This window comes from Aspergillus foveolatus (genome assembly GCF_047715535.1).
Source record: "Aspergillus foveolatus strain CBS 279.81 unplaced genomic scaffold BDW70scaffold_46, whole genome shotgun sequence".
In the NCBI taxonomy this organism is placed as follows: domain Eukaryota; kingdom Fungi; phylum Ascomycota; class Eurotiomycetes; order Eurotiales; family Aspergillaceae; genus Aspergillus; species Aspergillus foveolatus.
The window spans coordinates 63,435-79,400 of NW_027396110.1; the positions used below are offsets into that span (position 1 = coordinate 63,435).

General features: G+C 50.8%; 5 protein-coding genes across 5 annotated transcripts; 4 read left to right on the forward strand and 1 right to left on the reverse strand.

Annotated features, from left to right (window-relative positions):
- Positions 1–2,901: 2,901 nt before the first annotated feature.
- BDW70DRAFT_169851 (RNA-binding protein) lies at positions 2,902–4,519 on the forward strand (the record flags this gene model as incomplete). The annotated part of the gene is made up of 4 exons (XM_073742790.1): positions 2,902–2,982; positions 3,046–3,202; positions 3,257–3,449; positions 3,500–4,519. 4 exons carry the CDS (start codon positions 2,902–2,904, stop codon positions 4,371–4,373), a joined length of 1,305 nt encoding a protein of 434 aa, XP_073593636.1. The 3' UTR covers positions 4,374–4,519.
- Positions 4,520–4,627: 108 nt separating this feature from the next.
- BDW70DRAFT_89685 (uncharacterized protein) lies at positions 4,628–5,274 on the forward strand. The gene has a single exon (XM_073745142.1). It carries the CDS (start codon positions 4,668–4,670, stop codon positions 5,019–5,021), a length of 354 nt encoding a protein of 117 aa, XP_073593637.1. The 5' UTR covers positions 4,628–4,667; the 3' UTR covers positions 5,022–5,274.
- Positions 5,143–7,204, reverse strand: BDW70DRAFT_89681 (rab-GTPase-TBC domain-containing protein). The gene is made up of 3 exons (XM_073745141.1): positions 6,447–7,204; positions 5,575–6,371; positions 5,143–5,388 (listed from the first exon to the last, which is right to left on the reverse strand). Exons 1-3 carry the CDS (start codon positions 6,885–6,887, stop codon positions 5,265–5,267), a joined length of 1,362 nt encoding a protein of 453 aa, XP_073593638.1. The 5' UTR covers positions 6,888–7,204; the 3' UTR covers positions 5,143–5,264.
- A 2,621-nt stretch (positions 7,205–9,825) lies between these two features.
- On the forward strand, positions 9,826–12,223 carry BDW70DRAFT_169853 (putative glycosyl hydrolase; the record flags this gene model as incomplete). Its single annotated transcript, XM_073742791.1, has 2 exons — positions 9,826–11,083; positions 11,127–12,223. Exons 1-2 carry the CDS (start codon positions 10,195–10,197, stop codon positions 12,221–12,223), a joined length of 1,986 nt encoding a protein of 661 aa, XP_073593639.1. The 5' UTR covers positions 9,826–10,194.
- A 1,444-nt stretch (positions 12,224–13,667) lies between these two features.
- BDW70DRAFT_140892 (uncharacterized protein) lies at positions 13,668–15,259 on the forward strand. Its single transcript, XM_073737695.1, has 2 exons — positions 13,668–14,548; positions 14,631–15,259. The coding sequence occupies exon 2, from the start codon at positions 14,641–14,643 to the stop codon at positions 14,860–14,862; it is 222 nt and encodes a 73-aa protein (XP_073593640.1). The 5' UTR covers positions 13,668–14,548; positions 14,631–14,640; the 3' UTR covers positions 14,863–15,259.
- The last annotated feature ends 707 nt before the right edge of the window (positions 15,260–15,966 follow it).

Below are 15,966 nucleotides of genomic sequence, written 5' to 3' on the forward strand. Positions count from 1 at the left end.
ACTGAGAACAATTGGGCCTGGCTGCTTGTCTGTGACCACGGCGGCGGCCATGGTATATTATTTGCGATTGCATAATCTCCCAAACAAATGAGGGCGCTGGACAGGGTCAAGACTGTTGCATCGCATGTCCATAAAAATAAGTACTTTTGGCGTATCGATAATTAAGCGTCCAGAAGCAAGTTGGCAAACCTCCCTAGCATCGCCACCTGCGAAGTATCCCACGAGTGCTGTAAGGCTGAATCTTGCGCTGAAAAGCTAGATTGCTCTCGTCGCCAGCTCCCGTCCAGCCAGAGCGCACGGTGTCTTGGCTAGAAGTTGACAGGGTCGCAGCATGATGTTCGATACAATATGCTCTTATCCCCGAACGCGAATCGGCCGACGCAATCAGGGCGTACCTCTGTACAGAAAACAACATTGGGAAATCTTCCAGGAATGTATAATGGATATCAACTCAGTGGGTGCTGTTTCCTCACTATTGCCGGCCGCAGGCTGACAACTTGTACTGGCAAACGATCGCTGTAGCCCTCTAACGGTTGCTCACTCAAAAACTTGGAGACTTCTGGCCCTGAACTTTGGAGTGGAGACACATTTTGCACATGTCCAGTTCCGAAGGCGCTGACCGACCGCTCGCTATCACAAGGGGAAACGAATTCAGGAGTATCCAAAGCTTTGCTGGTGATTCACATACACAACGACGCAGGCGTTAAGGTCTATCGATGAAGTGTAGGACTCTGGCACAACCTCTGGAAGTGCCTGGAAGAACGCGAAAGATAACAAGTGTACCTAGGTATTGTTTCGATTGCTCTGTGGTTGCAGTGATTTTGTGAATCATCTAGTAGTTGGTGGACGGTGACTGGTCTTACGCTGTTGAAATTGGTCCATCAATCACCCGTTCAGCATCTGTATGATCAAGGGACCACAGTCATGTATAATGAGATGCAGCAACAAAAGAATGCTCATGTACGGGCAGGTATTCCATAGATTGTCGCCCGTTCAACTGGGTTAGAATATTTAAGCTTCACTTCATGAGGAATGACAAAGGATATTACTCGCCTTACTATGCGCCTACCCGACGTAGAGGGTCGTCGCGTTGTTGTAGCCGAATTGATATCTCTCATGCGAAGGACGGTCAGGGATCATCCCGGATGTTTGGAATGATGAGGGCTTCGTAATGAAGAGCGGAGAAGGGAATGGCCTCGCTTCCCCGCTGCAGCCTGCCAGCCTCAAATGCTTCGAGAGGGCTGCTGTGCTTCGCGGTGACCCAAATGGTCACTTTGGAGTGTCTGTTCGCTTTGTACCATGTCGGTTAGAAACAGAGAGATGAGAATCGATCCTTCTCCTTGTCCTGGATTTGTGCGGGTCATCGGACCTGATACATCAGAATTGTCTCACAAGCGATCTATTTTTGAAGCAATCACAAAGCGAGACTCGTCCAGCCGCCGCCAATCATGACTGCACCCGCATTATCTCCAAGCCTTGAAGTCCATATGGAGCCCATGGTGAGTATTTTGCTTTTGCCTGATTCCCTGGTTTCGGCCTCTCAAACCTCGACCAACTTATTCAACGTTCACCCCTCACTGAACGCTCGGACAGATCGTCTCGCCTCATTGTGGACACTGGAATGCCCAACCAGCCACTGGTGACTGCACAGTGTACCCATAGGTTATGCAAGGTCAGAGCAGCGCCACTCAGACGGCCTTTCCACCCCAGCTTCAAGAGCTCCAGGTTGCTTCCCCTGGAGAACGGCCCGAAGCCCAATCTTGCGGTGTAACGTCCATAGTGCCAAGACTAAGCCTGGGGAATTGACGGTGTTATTCGACGAGGGAGATCTGGAGAAGACGAGGTTTGTGCGAGGCCGAGTCTTGCGGGCGACTGGGAATCTGTCAATGTGACTGTTGGATAGGCTGTTAGAGTTTGGATATGTAAGTATCTGAATCCTCAGCGTATGTATGCTTGGTTCATCCAAAGCGAATGAGAGAGAGAGGAAAAAGGATGGAGGAAAAAGTACATCATGGATGGATGGACTATTGAGGGAGAAAAAGAAAGTTCTCCAGCCTGCTTGTGGCCGTGGCCTGTCTGCTTCTTCGCTTTCCTTCCCTTACCATCTCCTCGGCTCCCTCCGTCTCCTCCCAGACCTCTTCATCGTTAATCATGCACGACATATTAGGGCTCCGATCCTCTCGATTCCAGATCCCAGTCGACTTGACACATCTTCGTGCTTTTGCGGCGCCAGAGCTGTGCCCCTGTCATTCGTCAGCGGGCTCAGCGATCTGTCGGTGACGCTCTTGTTGCCTACCCTTTGCCATCCACCCCTCGATGAAGAACTCATTCTCATCAAACTGTTTACTTCTTTGCCACCCGTTGCTTCACCCGTCGTGACGGGCTGTCATTGGGCCGATCTAGACGGTCATTCCGGCGGCTGTGGCTGTTGCCCTTCTTCCCGGGTTATTGTGCCTCGACTCGATGGAGATCGAAGCACTGTCATCCCAAGCCACCTGCTGCTTCTTTCTACTCGTTCTAGTGCTCTTGCTTAAAGCTCAGGGACATCATTATCTTTTACTGGCTTTTCAGTTTGCGACCTAGAGTTGCTACATCCTTAAGGTACCGTCTGCTGTTTGCCCTGGGATTGCGATTCTATTTTGACGTTGATACGCCTGGGGATAGAATAGCGGCACAAGGACATCCTGTCAGAAGCAGAGAACGAGCCCCAATTATCCCTGCATCGATAGACGAGCAAGATCTAGTGTCTCACGCGTCGTTTTATTGGTGTCACTACTCTTTCCGGGGTTGCGATATCGACTGCCCAACGGATAGGAACCCGTGATTTCGCTCAAGGTCCGCAATATTGCATTATATTATCCCCGACTCATCCACCAAAGCAGAATCTGTACTACCGAAGCAATGTCTTTCCCTCCACGCGGAAAAGGTCGTGGATCTAGAAATAGGGGGACCGAGGAGGAATACGTGCTCTTCCTCCAGGGGGTGAGTTCTCTCAACTCCTCCAACGGACAATATCACCGCGGCCATGGCTTACTGGAAAGGCAGATCCCACCTCGCTGTCGCTGGCAAGAACTTAAGGACTTGGTCCGACAAACTGCGTTGCACATTCGTCAAGCAGTGGTCTACGATGATCACCATGGATTTCCTACTGGGCTGGGGCAAATCATCGTGAAGGAAGAGGACGAGGCTTGGAGGACATACCGTAAGTACGAGATATGCTTCCATCAAGGTCAATGACTGAGAGGTGCCCTTAAAGACAGATTATCCACAAACGGTTGGGAAGGGCAGAGCCTGGTGGTCACCCTTGCGCGAACGAGTGCGCCGACTCGACCGATTGCAGGTCCTACAAAAAGTCCTTGTATTATACAACCCGGCTATGTCACAGGGTATTCACCGCCGCCAAGAATGGCCCGAAACAGCGCTATACCACCCTCTCCCGTACCTACTGAGTAGGCTTCCTCACCGTCCGTGTTGAGTGTCTAGGCTAATCGTAATTAAGACCCGTTGTGCCCTCGAGCCCAACCTACCACAGCGCAGATTACAGTGGTATGGTCAACCCAATATATGTCTCTCACCAAACCTACGTGCCAGTCTTTACGGACCCGTTATATCAAGCAGTCTCAGGCGTCCCAAACTCGCCTACACTCCAGCCCTCCTTCTGCGACCCAATGGTTTTCGGTCTTATCCCTCCGTATGCCATGTCCCACCAGATGCACCCACCCGTCATAGCAAACAGCTTTAGACAGAGTCATCCCGGCACCGCCCCAGGCAAAGGTATGCACAGTTACAACGCCTATAGCAGTACCTCCCCGTCTTACCCATGCCAAAACCTGCGCCGCAGCATCCTTATCCAAAACCTCAACCCAACAACTACAGAGCATGACCTACTTGACTTCCTGCAGGAAAGCGTTGCTATAGAGAAGTGTGAGATTCTACCGCCACACACCATATCCAATTCCCAGACCACTCGGAACAGACTCACTGCGCGCGTCACGCTTCGCTCTGCAGAAGATGCCAAACGGGTCGTGGCACTGTACAACAACACCATTTTCATGCGCTTCAGGATCCGGGTCAAGGTTGACAAGAGCACCCCGCACACATTCTCATACGATCTTGCTCCTGACCAATACCACTCAAATGCAGCTGAGCTGCCTACTTCTGTAGGTAGAGCGGCTCAACTGCAGTTCACTCCGTCCCAAACTGAGACCTTGAGCTCAGACTCGGACGAACAAACTCGGGAGAGCGAGTCTCCGCAATGCAAGGTTACTGACCCATGTCCCGAAGCCAAACCAAAGTCTAAGCCAGTTGACATCTGCCGGCCACTGGTCGTTAATGGGTCTGGTGTCGGAGGGAGGACTGCCGTTGCGATCTGATACATTGCCATTCCGCTAGAAGTCTACCGCCCAAACCCTACCCCATTTTTTATTTTATTTATTCGCTCTTATCTCAGGTGATGACTTCTGAATGTTTCTTGGTTCTCTTGTCTTGTAAGCTTTTTTGTCATACAGCGTTATTACTTTATATAGGTGGGTTGACCATGTTCAGTAGTTTAGGCGTATAAATGTTGACATAAAAAACCAAACAACATCCTTTCCCTTGTGGCATACTCATATCGGTCTCATGCAACTCAACGCAACAAATAATTCATTTCATTCATCAGTCATCGAATGTTACTTAGCGTAGAATACATCGTGTCAATCATTTCCCTTCTTTTCCTGGACTCAAGGTTTTCCTCGATGGGGCCTGCACTATACACAAGGTTATGCCGTTTCTCTGTGCGTATACCTAGCACCCGCTCAGGCCCCGAGAGCCTGGACTTGACCAGTTCAACCGTATCAGTCATTCAATGGGTCAATCATGTTATCATCAAAAATTCCCTCCATAAGCTGAATCAGAGAGGCAATAAACAAACGCAACGAAAAGCAGCGATGCCATGCATAGGACGTAAGAGTTTAACCAGCATGCAACAGACACCCGAACAGGGCCGGAATGAGGGAAAACTAAACAAAAAAGGTCAATAGAAAGAATAAATAATACAAGAGCCGATGTACAGCATTCGCTAGACTCGGAGATGCAGACGAAGCGGGTCGCGTCCGAAGCCTGGCTGGCTGGGCATGAGATAAGTGGGAAGTATTATTAATGCATCCCAGTGCAGCCCGGGGCCGGAGCCATAATTTGGATTGGTTTACGTACAGCATCTACATTCTGATGCGTGGTAGTGTGTACGTGTAGGTGAGCTGTGGAGAATAGTGCAGGAGTGCGAATCATTTAGCATGATCGATCAGTTCGGCGTAGAGCGGTTCGGGGATCTTGCGGACAATTAGGACGGTGAGGGCGATCGTCTCTTTAGCGTCGAGGGGCGGGAACGATCGGAGGATTTTGTTTGGACTGGATTATTGACAAGAGTGTTAGTGAATTGATAGATCGACTAGAGCAAAAGCAGGCGATGGATCCGAATGCAAGCCATCTTGGCTAGGGATGTGAGGGGTCGACCGAAAAATCGAGCCTCGTGAGACTTCTTGGCTGGCCGGTCAAAGGTGAAGGGGAAAAAGCATAACAAGAGACTATACGTACTTTTGGCTTTTGAGGAGGGTGTCTCTCATCAAGATTAGTTGCGCCACGATGCAGAGGATGTTTAGGTGGGGCCCGTAAGCGAACAGAAAGTCCCAAAGATGAAGGACCTCCGGTAGGGGAGGTGTGCAGGCGCAGAGGGTCAGAACGGATGGGAATGCGTATAGCTTCGCTTGTAGTCCCTTGGAGAAGAGGTAGGCCGCGAGTTTTGGCTCGACAATCTCCAGGCATCGGTCGACGAGGTTGAGGCCTCTATGAACACCGTCCATAGCGCCGCGGATGTAGCCAGGGCACTCGCGGGTGATGAAAGTATGAAAGAGTGCGAAGGCCTCAACTTCGCTACGGGCCGCGTAAAGAAAAGGTGCACAGAGGACATTCATGCCCTGCACATATATTGCGGTCTCGTTGGTGATACCAGGGCTGACTGTTGACGTGCTACCATTGCTGCTGATCATGCTGTCGGGAGTCATATCGTCCGCAGACGGCTCTTCTTCAGCGATGCTCGGCGGGGTGTTGATGAGGAGTTCCATTTCACGCCTCCGAGAGGACGAACGCGACTTGAGGTTGTTTTTGTTTTTCGCATCGTGAATCTTCCATGCGACTGCGTTGAGCAACCGGATGAGACTGGCTTCCGTGACGCGGCGTTTGAAAAGCGGATCTGTGGCTAGAGTGCGGAAGGTATCGTTGCGGATTTTTGTATACGCAGGAGAACGACCCCGATGAATGAGGGATAGATAGCGATCGGTGGGAAGGGGAGGAATGTTCAGGAGGATCAGCCATAAATAGACTCGGTACGTTGACTGGATGTAAGGGGTCAGTTGATAACGAGGCAAATGGAGGCTAAGGTACGCTGAATATTTGCTGAGGGATCGTACCATGCCATCACCGTCCGCTTCTACTCTCGTTGATAGAACCAAATACCGCAACTCCTGGAGTGCTTCTTGGACATTCCCCTGCTGAGGACCGTCCCGCAATAGTGATTCCAGAAGAGATCTCTTCAACCCAATGCCGGAGCCGGTCTTCCTTCCAGGTCGCCGTGCCGTTAGCTTCGGAGGATCACGAGACGACGCATCACTGTTTGACCTTGCACGGCGATGTGTTCGTAGTCGGACGGGTGATTCTAGCTGAGCCGGTTTGGAGAGCTCCTCGCCTCCTGCGGAGGCGCTATCGAAGGAGACTTGGGAGATCAGAGGAGGTCGAGAGGAGAGGTGTTGATGAGACTGAATCTTCCGCAGGCTTCGCATTGTTCGAGGTGACGGAGATCCAGCGAGAGCAGCCAGATTCAGTTGAGCTTGTGTGGGTGGTTGGGACGACATCTTGACGGTGGCCGAGACGCTGTGCTGGGAGGGTGCGAAATGGGTGGGAAACACACCATCTCCGGTCAACCAGCACCGGAGAGATGGCCCACGAGCAGTTTAGGGAGAGAGAGACGAGGTTGGAATCTTAAATGCTGGTGGTGAAATAGTTTGGTGGCGGGCCTTTCTGCCAGGAATGCGGAGTCTCGATCTTGAGCTCGCCCACGCGGCGCCGCGCTGTCTGCAGGCAGTGCTGGGCACTAACCGCTTATCCACAATTTAGTCTGCTTGTGTGCATCAACAACCTCTATTGCCATTACCACACTCGAACATAGAGCTTACTAGTCAAACAAACTCATTGCTTTCGAGTAAGTGGATCTACAAATTATGGGCTACGCCCTTGTTTAGGCCGCGATGATAAAAATGGCATTGTCTGCTTTCGTTTGCGTAACCAAACGGCTGCTTTAAAATCCTTCAGTGGCCTCGCAGCCGGATTTGCAGAGACAGCGCCCTCAAAATTGATGTCGATAACTGCGGACATGATCGAGAAGTGATTTTGCTCATTCTCCATACTGGCCTTGTCAGCGCACCTTTGGAAAATGTACGACTCAGCGCTGGGCTTGCGGCTCAGACATCTTGTGGTCTTTTCTAACAGATCTTCTGTCGTGGTATCCTCCGAACGCAGAACTAATATTAATAACGATCCCTGGATTTGGAGGGTACATTCAAACAGAAACCTAAGCAGTGGACAACCGAAGGTCCCTTGCGTTCACGCTGCTGCTGCTGCCACCAGCCAATATGGATCATAAGGCGTGAGCGGTCCGGCAGGAAAACAGATGCTAAACAGCCTTACTCGTGAATCTCCTTAGTAACGAGATGGCTACTGGATGATTCATTTAGGTCTCCAGCGACGACTACTATCTATCTCGCAAGGTCCGCTAAGCAGCTGGCTTCTTCCGGTACTAGGAGACCATCAAATGGCTCAGTAGCATAGTACAACTGCAAATTTCATCTGCATATGTGAGTTGCTGAACCACATCGCCAAAAGGTTTATGATATATGAAGAGCCGGCAGCGATTGCACACTGAGCTGGGGGATCCTCGGCCATATAAGTCAGTTCTTACATCTCGAAACGGTTCAACCGCCGCGCAAAGTTCCAGTTTCTCGCTCATGGATATAGTTGTAAAGCCACCAGATATTCATAATCTGATCGAATCGACGAGGAGCAGGAAGCTTCATGACTACGCCAACGAAAGCCTACGTTTCTCTGAAAATGGACGCTTTCTGCTTTGTATCGAGACTCTGATCCGAACCAAATTGTAGTTCGCGGTCACGATCGTCTGAGGGATTTGGCCGCGAAAGATCCCAGCTAATATCATTCTCAAGGAGAACTACATCTCCGTGTGTGGCTGTCGGGCAGTCAGATTGACTCTTCGGTCTTCAGTGCGTATGACAGACTATCATTATATGGTCCTCACCTTCAAACTTTGAGATAGGGCTTGGACATCGGCCAGCCGCGCTTGTTGTCCCGACCAGAAAATGAGGTGAAGAACCAAAATCAGGCCTCTAGCCTTTTCGTCGAACGGCTTATTGTTGCTGCTGACTCGCAAATATTCTCTCTGTGGGAGCCTTTCCCTTCATCGCAACATTGAGAGCAAGTGACTATACAAGCCCGGGTGAAGGTTCAATTTGAAGCATTCGCCGTACAGAAAACCGCTAAGGCTTATTGATTACTATGAGCCTAACTGACACAGTTTTTAGTTGGCGATAATCCCTTGGACGCGACAACGTTACTGTATTATTTGCCGAATGTCAAAAGAAGGAATGCGTATATACACTCGCCGAGGCTTGGAATCCTGTTTCAGTTTGGTGTGCTTGGCCAGCCAGCTATCTTTGTCGACAAGCATATTTTCGATACATTAGAAGGAGGGACTGAAGCAGGAACGATTCTTCCGAGAGGATCTGGAAGAAAACAACCATGTCCGAGTGGATGGGACTGTCAGCAAGCAACTTTCCCAATACCTGGCATCAGGCAACAGCGAGTATATATCTCAAATGTACAAAATATGGTATTCGAGAAACAGGACGAAATACCTCTACGGTGAAATGTACGCCATCGTCCCGTGTCTTTTGCTGGTGAACAAGGACCATATATGAGGTGCTCCTAGCGGGCAGGCTGAAAATTGGGCCTCATTATTTCCTTCAGAGCCGCCATACCACTCAATCAAAAAGATGAGAAGAACGTGGCTCTACATGATAGACGTGGCTCTACATGATAGGAAGGAAGATCGACTCCAATGCGCTATCTAGGGTTAATCAACACGGGGACCCACGGTCCAATTTATCAAGACGACGAGCTGGCATCAGGTATTGTTACTACAACTTCCTTTCCACGGAAGGAGCCCAGAGACACTTGCAGCAAGCCATATACTAACACCGATACAAGTCCTGTAGGGCGGAAGAGGCGGTCGCCCCTCTATATATGAAGCACGTGTTGGTTTCTGCTCGCAGGGTACAGGGGCACCTATGAGGAAGCGTCCGCCTAAGCATTTGCCATCTCGTTCAGGACAGCCAGTGCCTCTAAATGTATAGCGTCAGCCCTGCAAACGCCTGCAATCGAGTCCAGTCAATGGTGATACTGAATGATCAGATGAGATGGAGAATACTACTTTCTGGGCGGATCTTGAACTTTAGCTGTGCAATCACTGCCTGGATCGGTAGTCGATACTGTTCCGGCTGCTTGTTAGATTTGCTTATGGAAGGGACTCTCTGGGATCTCACCAAATCCTATAGAGGAGCTGGGGATCTGATCAATGTGGTAGAGGATTGGGGGATGGTCAGTCCGATCTGCTGTGCATTTATATATCATTGCTTATACTGGTTGTCATCAAAACTGTCTTCAGAGAGTCAAGATTACTCTGAGATCAAATGTAGACAGCAGGATGGCAAGAACCCTGTATAAATTCGAAGTTATCCGACTCTCATTGGACACTCAATTCTGGCGGTCTGCTTGGTCCTGTACTCCTGGCTGGTCTTGAGTTTAGGCTGAATGTCCTATTCAACAACCAGCCATCTTTCTCCCCGCAGCAATCTATTCATCCATCGAATGGGATTTCTCCAAAGCCGTTGCTGTCATTCCAGTATTTCTGAGTGGTCTTATATCATTGGGTGCCCAACCACCGATCTTGGAGTACGCCCTGCCATGCTGTCCTGTGGAGTGATGCAGCAGATGCTGAGCTGTTGCTGTTGAAAAGGTATTTATCTTCCCCCGCAGGCCCTCATTATTCGAGAATGTCTCAACCACAGTTGCAACTCCCGAAGCCTAACAATGCTCTACTCCGACAGTGACAAGCTCGTCTTCCGCTTCGATGACCATCTGCTCTGGGTCGAGCCCTGGAGCGAGAATGCACTCCGCGTCAGAGCTACCAAGCTCGCGGCCATGCCCGCAGAGAACTGGGCTCTTTCATCCAGACCTCAGAGTGACAAATCAGCAATTGAGCTTCCCTCAGACAAGAACGGAGAAGCAACTATCAGCAACGGCAAGATTAAAGGCGTCGTGACCAAACGCGGTAAGCTCACCATCTACAACTCCAAAGGCACCAAGCTGCTAGAAGAGTACGCCCGGCACCGACGCGACCCGACAGATCCGAAATGCAGCGCCTTGGAGATTGAAGCCCGCGAGCTGCGGCCTATTCTCGGCGGCGATTTCCATCTCACCATGCGTTTCGAGTCGCTCGATCCTAAAGAGAAGATTTTCGGGATGGGCCAGTACCAGCAGCCAGGCCTGAATTTGAAAGGGAGCGACATTGAGCTCGCGCATCGAAACTCTCAAGCTAGTGTGCCATATGCGCTATCATCGCGTGGGTATGGGTTTCTGTGGAATAACCCAGCGATTGGGAGGGCAGTGCTGGGAACAAATACGATGAGTTTCGAAGCGTACTCGACCAAGGCATTGGACTACTGGGTTGTTGCGGGGGACTCACCTGCAGAAATTGAGGAGGCCTATGCCCGGGTGACGGGGTATGTGCCAATGATGCCAGAATATGGGCTTGGGTTCTGGCAGTGCAAGCTGCGGTACTGGAACCAGGAACAATTATTGAATGTAGCGAGGGAGTACAAGCAGCGGCAGATTCCTCTGGATGTTATAGTGTGTGATTTCTTTCACTGGAAACATCAGGGCGAGTGGAAGTTTGACCCTGAATTCTGGCCTGATCCGGGTAAGTTTTCCTTATGATGAGCAAGCGAGTACTGACGGTTCAGATGCCATGATAAAGGAGCTGCAAGAGATGAACGTCGAGCTCATGGTCTCCATATGGCCAACCGTCGAAACAGCCTCGGAGAACTACCCTGAGATGCTCGAAAAAGGCCTCCTGATCCGCCACGACCGCGGCCTCCGCATCGCCATGCAATGCGACGGCGACATCACGCACTTTGACGCCACGAATCCCGCCGCGAGATCCTTCGTCTGGAGTAAGGCAAAGGCGCACTACTACAGTAAAGGCATCCGGATCTTCTGGCTTGATGAGGCAGAGCCCGAATACTCCATCTACGACTTTGATATCTACCGCTACCACGCGGGCAGCAACATGCAGATCGGCAACACTTATCCCAAGGAGTATGCGCGAGCCTTCTACGAAGGCATGCAAATTGCGGGGCAGACAGACATCGTCAACCTGCTCCGCTGCGCCTGGGCAGGAAGCCAGAAATACGGCGCTCTTGTCTGGAGCGGCGACATCGCCTCGTCGTGGTCGTCGTTTCGCAATCAGCTCTCGGCGGGCCTGAATATGGGAATTGCAGGAATCCCCTGGTGGACGACAGACATTGGGGGCTTCCATGGCGGAAACCCGGACGATCCTGCCTTCCGCGAGTTGTTTACCCGATGGTTTCAATGGGCCACATTCTGTCCCGTAATGCGACTACATGGAGATCGTGAACCCAAACCAGAGGGCCAGCCGACTGCTCCCGGCGCAGACAATGAGATTTGGTCGTATGGCGAGGAGGTGTACGAGATCTGCAAGCGGTACATCTTCATTCGTGAGAAGCTGAGACCGTACACGAGAGCGCTGATGAAGGAGGCACATGAGAAGGGGACGCCCGTCATCAGAACCCTGTTCTATGAGTTCCCAGACGACAAGAGGAGTTGGGAGGTCGATTCGGAGTATCTTTTCGGAGCGCAATACCTTGTCGCCCCAGTTTTGGAGGCAGGACAGCGGAGAATCTCTGTTTACTTGCCGGCGGGTGCGTCGTGGAGGGTTTGGAATGGAGATAATGGTGGCGAGAACGAAGTCTACGAGGGAGGACAAGATGTCGAAGTCGACTGTCCTATTGAGTCGATGCCTGTTTTTGTTAGAGTCTAGTTATCCAACCATCCAATACAACCCAAAACGGGAAGATCCTGTCGCCACTTCTGGGCCATCACGAGACCCATTGTGGTAACTCAATCAGTGCGAGCTCGTGCCTTGGATGCAGACCTGTGAATAATGCAAGTTATCCTTTGACATTCTAGCAGTATCCGTTGCAATTACTGGATGGTAGAGTGCCGAAATAAAGTTCTAACTTCCAAGGTGCTTGCATGATTTGCTGCAATCATGGCCTCCAGAAGAAGCAATATGCGAACTATGTCGATCTATATCGTATGCACATGCACTGAAGCGAAATCAACTCCACCCACCCTATCCAACTGCATTTCCAATTGATGGACTCACTGCGCTCGGGCCCGGAAACTCAATCGAGAATCAATCAGATCGCCACGATGGCCGAGTGCACGCCTTGATCGTTGATTGTCGATCCGTCGGTGGTGATGTTGATGATGATGGGCCGTGGCCCAGCCCCGTGGCATGACTCGAACGTATCATATGCACAGTGGATGATAGTAATGAGCTGCTGCAGGGGTTGCTCCCAAATCATGAATTTGATTTGTGGTTCTGCATTTGATTTCGGGATTAGTAGGTAGTTACCTCGATTGCTCGAGATCGAGAAGGGTACTGGACAGGCTAGAAGAATACACCGTAGGCATATCTACACGAATGTCCATGCAGTCAGTCCCTGTGACGATTGACCTACAGTGATGACTGCTAAGACCCGAACAAGCCCGTAAAAAAAAAAAAAGAAATTCCGCGTATTAGTAGTAACTTCCTAGAAACGTCGCTTAGACATCCTTGATCCATGATCCATGATCCATGATCTATAACCATGATTCGAATCCATCTTCCCGGACGGTCGTCCAAGTTTTCAGCAATCGGCCCTGGATGCCGTGGTTATGTACTAGACCTTGCAGTCGTGAGTCTGACCTGGCTAAGAGCCTGGATGCCAGCCGAACGCCGTTCTGTGATCTACCGCCGTTGGCGATTGATCAGCCAACTTCCTTTGACTTCCCTCGTATATCCGAAAGGTGATAAAGAGTACGAAATCTGGCATTATCCAGGGGCCAGTGTAGTGAGCTTTTCTTCATTGTAGACATGTGCATACGTAGTACTAGATGAGTATAGCAATCTATAAGCGTCAATGATCCCGCTTACAATGGAACAGAATATTCATTTCGCGGGTATGTCGCAATCAATGTGCAGTTCCAATACGTATAGAGTACCCTTTTCGGAGTGTGGCCTAACCTGACTATGTATCATGCAGTCATATGGCTCATGACGTACGTAGTGGGCATAGAGTGTTATGGGGGGTGGGCGTCCAATCCGATCCGCAGCATGATCATTGATGTGATATTAGGTTGCGCGTGCCGAATATACGTTCAGTGACGATGCTGGAAACATCAAGGTAAAAAAAAAAAAGCAAATGTAAAAAAAGAAACCGGAAACAGCACGATACGAACCACAGAACAAAACGCCAACCGTTGCGGACAATGGACTGCAAAGAGGCCAGGGCCAGTCTAGGATAGACCTGGCGCTCCCTCTGCTGAATGATCGAGTTCCGTGGGTGAGTATAAGCTCGGTGGAAGACCCCACGGTTCAGCAATCTGAGTCTGAGCGTTTGCAGATCGTCCAGGCTCCGAGCTCCGGCTGACAGCGGAGCATCTATTCCAAAGGGCCATGGCTTCCATGAATCATGGTTACAACAAATGAAGAATCCAGGACGGCGATACCGGCTTGAAACTATTCCAGCTCGAGTAAGACTTGGCCCCTGGATGATTGGGCGCTTGGTGTATTGGCAAAGTTGAAGGCGATAGTTGTGCTTTGGCCTCTTCCTTTCATCCTTCTGCTGGTGTAGCCGTGGGAAGAACTCGGCATACCATACGATGGTTGGTCGAAGGACGTGATAACTGTTTGCCGTGACTGGGACAAACAAAGGAGAACCCGCCTACGTAACCTTCTTCAATCAACCACAAGGCAAACCTCTGGAATCAGAGGCCGAGAAGGGCTTCCGACCCCCAGTCATTGGTGCTCTTATTCCAATTCCATGGAACGCCGTTCGTTGTAAGCTTATTTGTCAACGTGAACGCCAACGCCAAACTCACGCACTGACTTGCGGCTGTCAATGGACAGGGGCGCAGACTCGGATAGGGTAAGCTCGAGCGCAGAACAAACTCAGACAAAGAAACCCGCAAGCGTGGTCAACTTGAGCTCTTGCAGTTTCTGGAGGTGAAGAATTGGATCTAGGGCTGGATTCTTTGTTGACCACGGATCACGGATTCGTTGTGCACCAAAGCACCAAGTAGAGTTATGAGTATCGAGCTATTGAATATAGATGATTTGTCAGTTCTGATCTTGGCTTAACGGGCAATCCACCTCCATGTGAGTGTCAGTTGTCACAAACCTAAGGTCCTATGGAGCAGAAATCGATAGCTTGGTTGCTGAGCTTTGCGCTCTTCACCCGGGCCTGGAGTCTGGGTCGACGACTCTGTCCGGTGCCCTTCTGCCATCAGCACTGGAGAGCAGTGAAGAGAGGCGCGCTCAAGGCTGGTAGCACGAAACCCGGTCATACTCGGGCTCCTCCAGAATCCCTATTCGTGACAGATCGGGGTCTATCATACCCATGGATCCATTAATGTGGTGTTGTGTTGACTCGACAGACAGCAAGGTGAGAATAAAGGTCACATAATTATGCACATAATAGTGCTGTACCGGTCACGGTCACGTATTACTACCGTCGTAAAAGTAAAACACGCACGTTAAACGCCTCAGGCACCCAGGCTTTGCGGCGGCCGCGGCGCGGCCGGCGATCGGGAACCACAGAGCTGAAGGTCCCCGAACGGGCAGACTGAAGCCCGATAGAGAGGCATCCAATCACAATCATGAAATTAAAGGCCGGAGGTTTCTCGACGTCACAACCAAGGCCAAGGGTTCGGCTCAGTACGACCTGCAGTTCATGGCGAGGGTGGAATTGGCAACGTAATGGCCACCGCCGTTCACCACTGCAGACCTTCAGCTGCTAGTGGTACGGCTTTTGTCTGAGCCTAATCCTCTGTGGAGGGTTACCATACATCCTGCGTGCGCGGGTGGTCCGGTTGAGAGAACACTTTCGATCTTTACTTATTTTTTCGTTCTCCTGATGATCAAGTCGGCGCCTTGGCTCAGTGTGGGATGAGGAATTCGAAATACGGGTTTGCTATTGGTGGTGGATGGCCATACGCGTATATTTACATACATTACGAACAGTTTCGAGATTACAGTCTGGGTAGTTGCTTTGGCTTTTGCAAATCTTGACAGACGCATGGACCGCCCGCCTGGTTCGGCCGTTCGCAGTTCAGAGGCCCGACAGTCAGGAAGCAGCGGCGGGATGCGAGAGCGCCGTTCGCTCCACAGCGGACGAGGCACCCTCGCATTGGATCCCACTCCCAGCTGCGCTGCCGTACCGTACACTGAGCCTTCTGCAGCGCAGGGGTTCCTGGTCTGTACTCTTGGCTGTTAGCCGGTATAGGGAGGTGTTGTTGTTGTTGTTGCACAGCAGCTGTCATCAGCAATAACAACAGTACTAACGATGATTGGAGTTGCGAGTCGGTGCATTATTGAAGTTAATGTTGGGCATCCTCGGTACGAATTTGGAATTTATGCCTGAGGCAGATATCCAAGTCCCCTTTTAGCACAGGTGGTACCCGCCGGCCTGGCCATGACGATCGCTTTGCGGACGTGCACGGCACTACAAGGGTTTA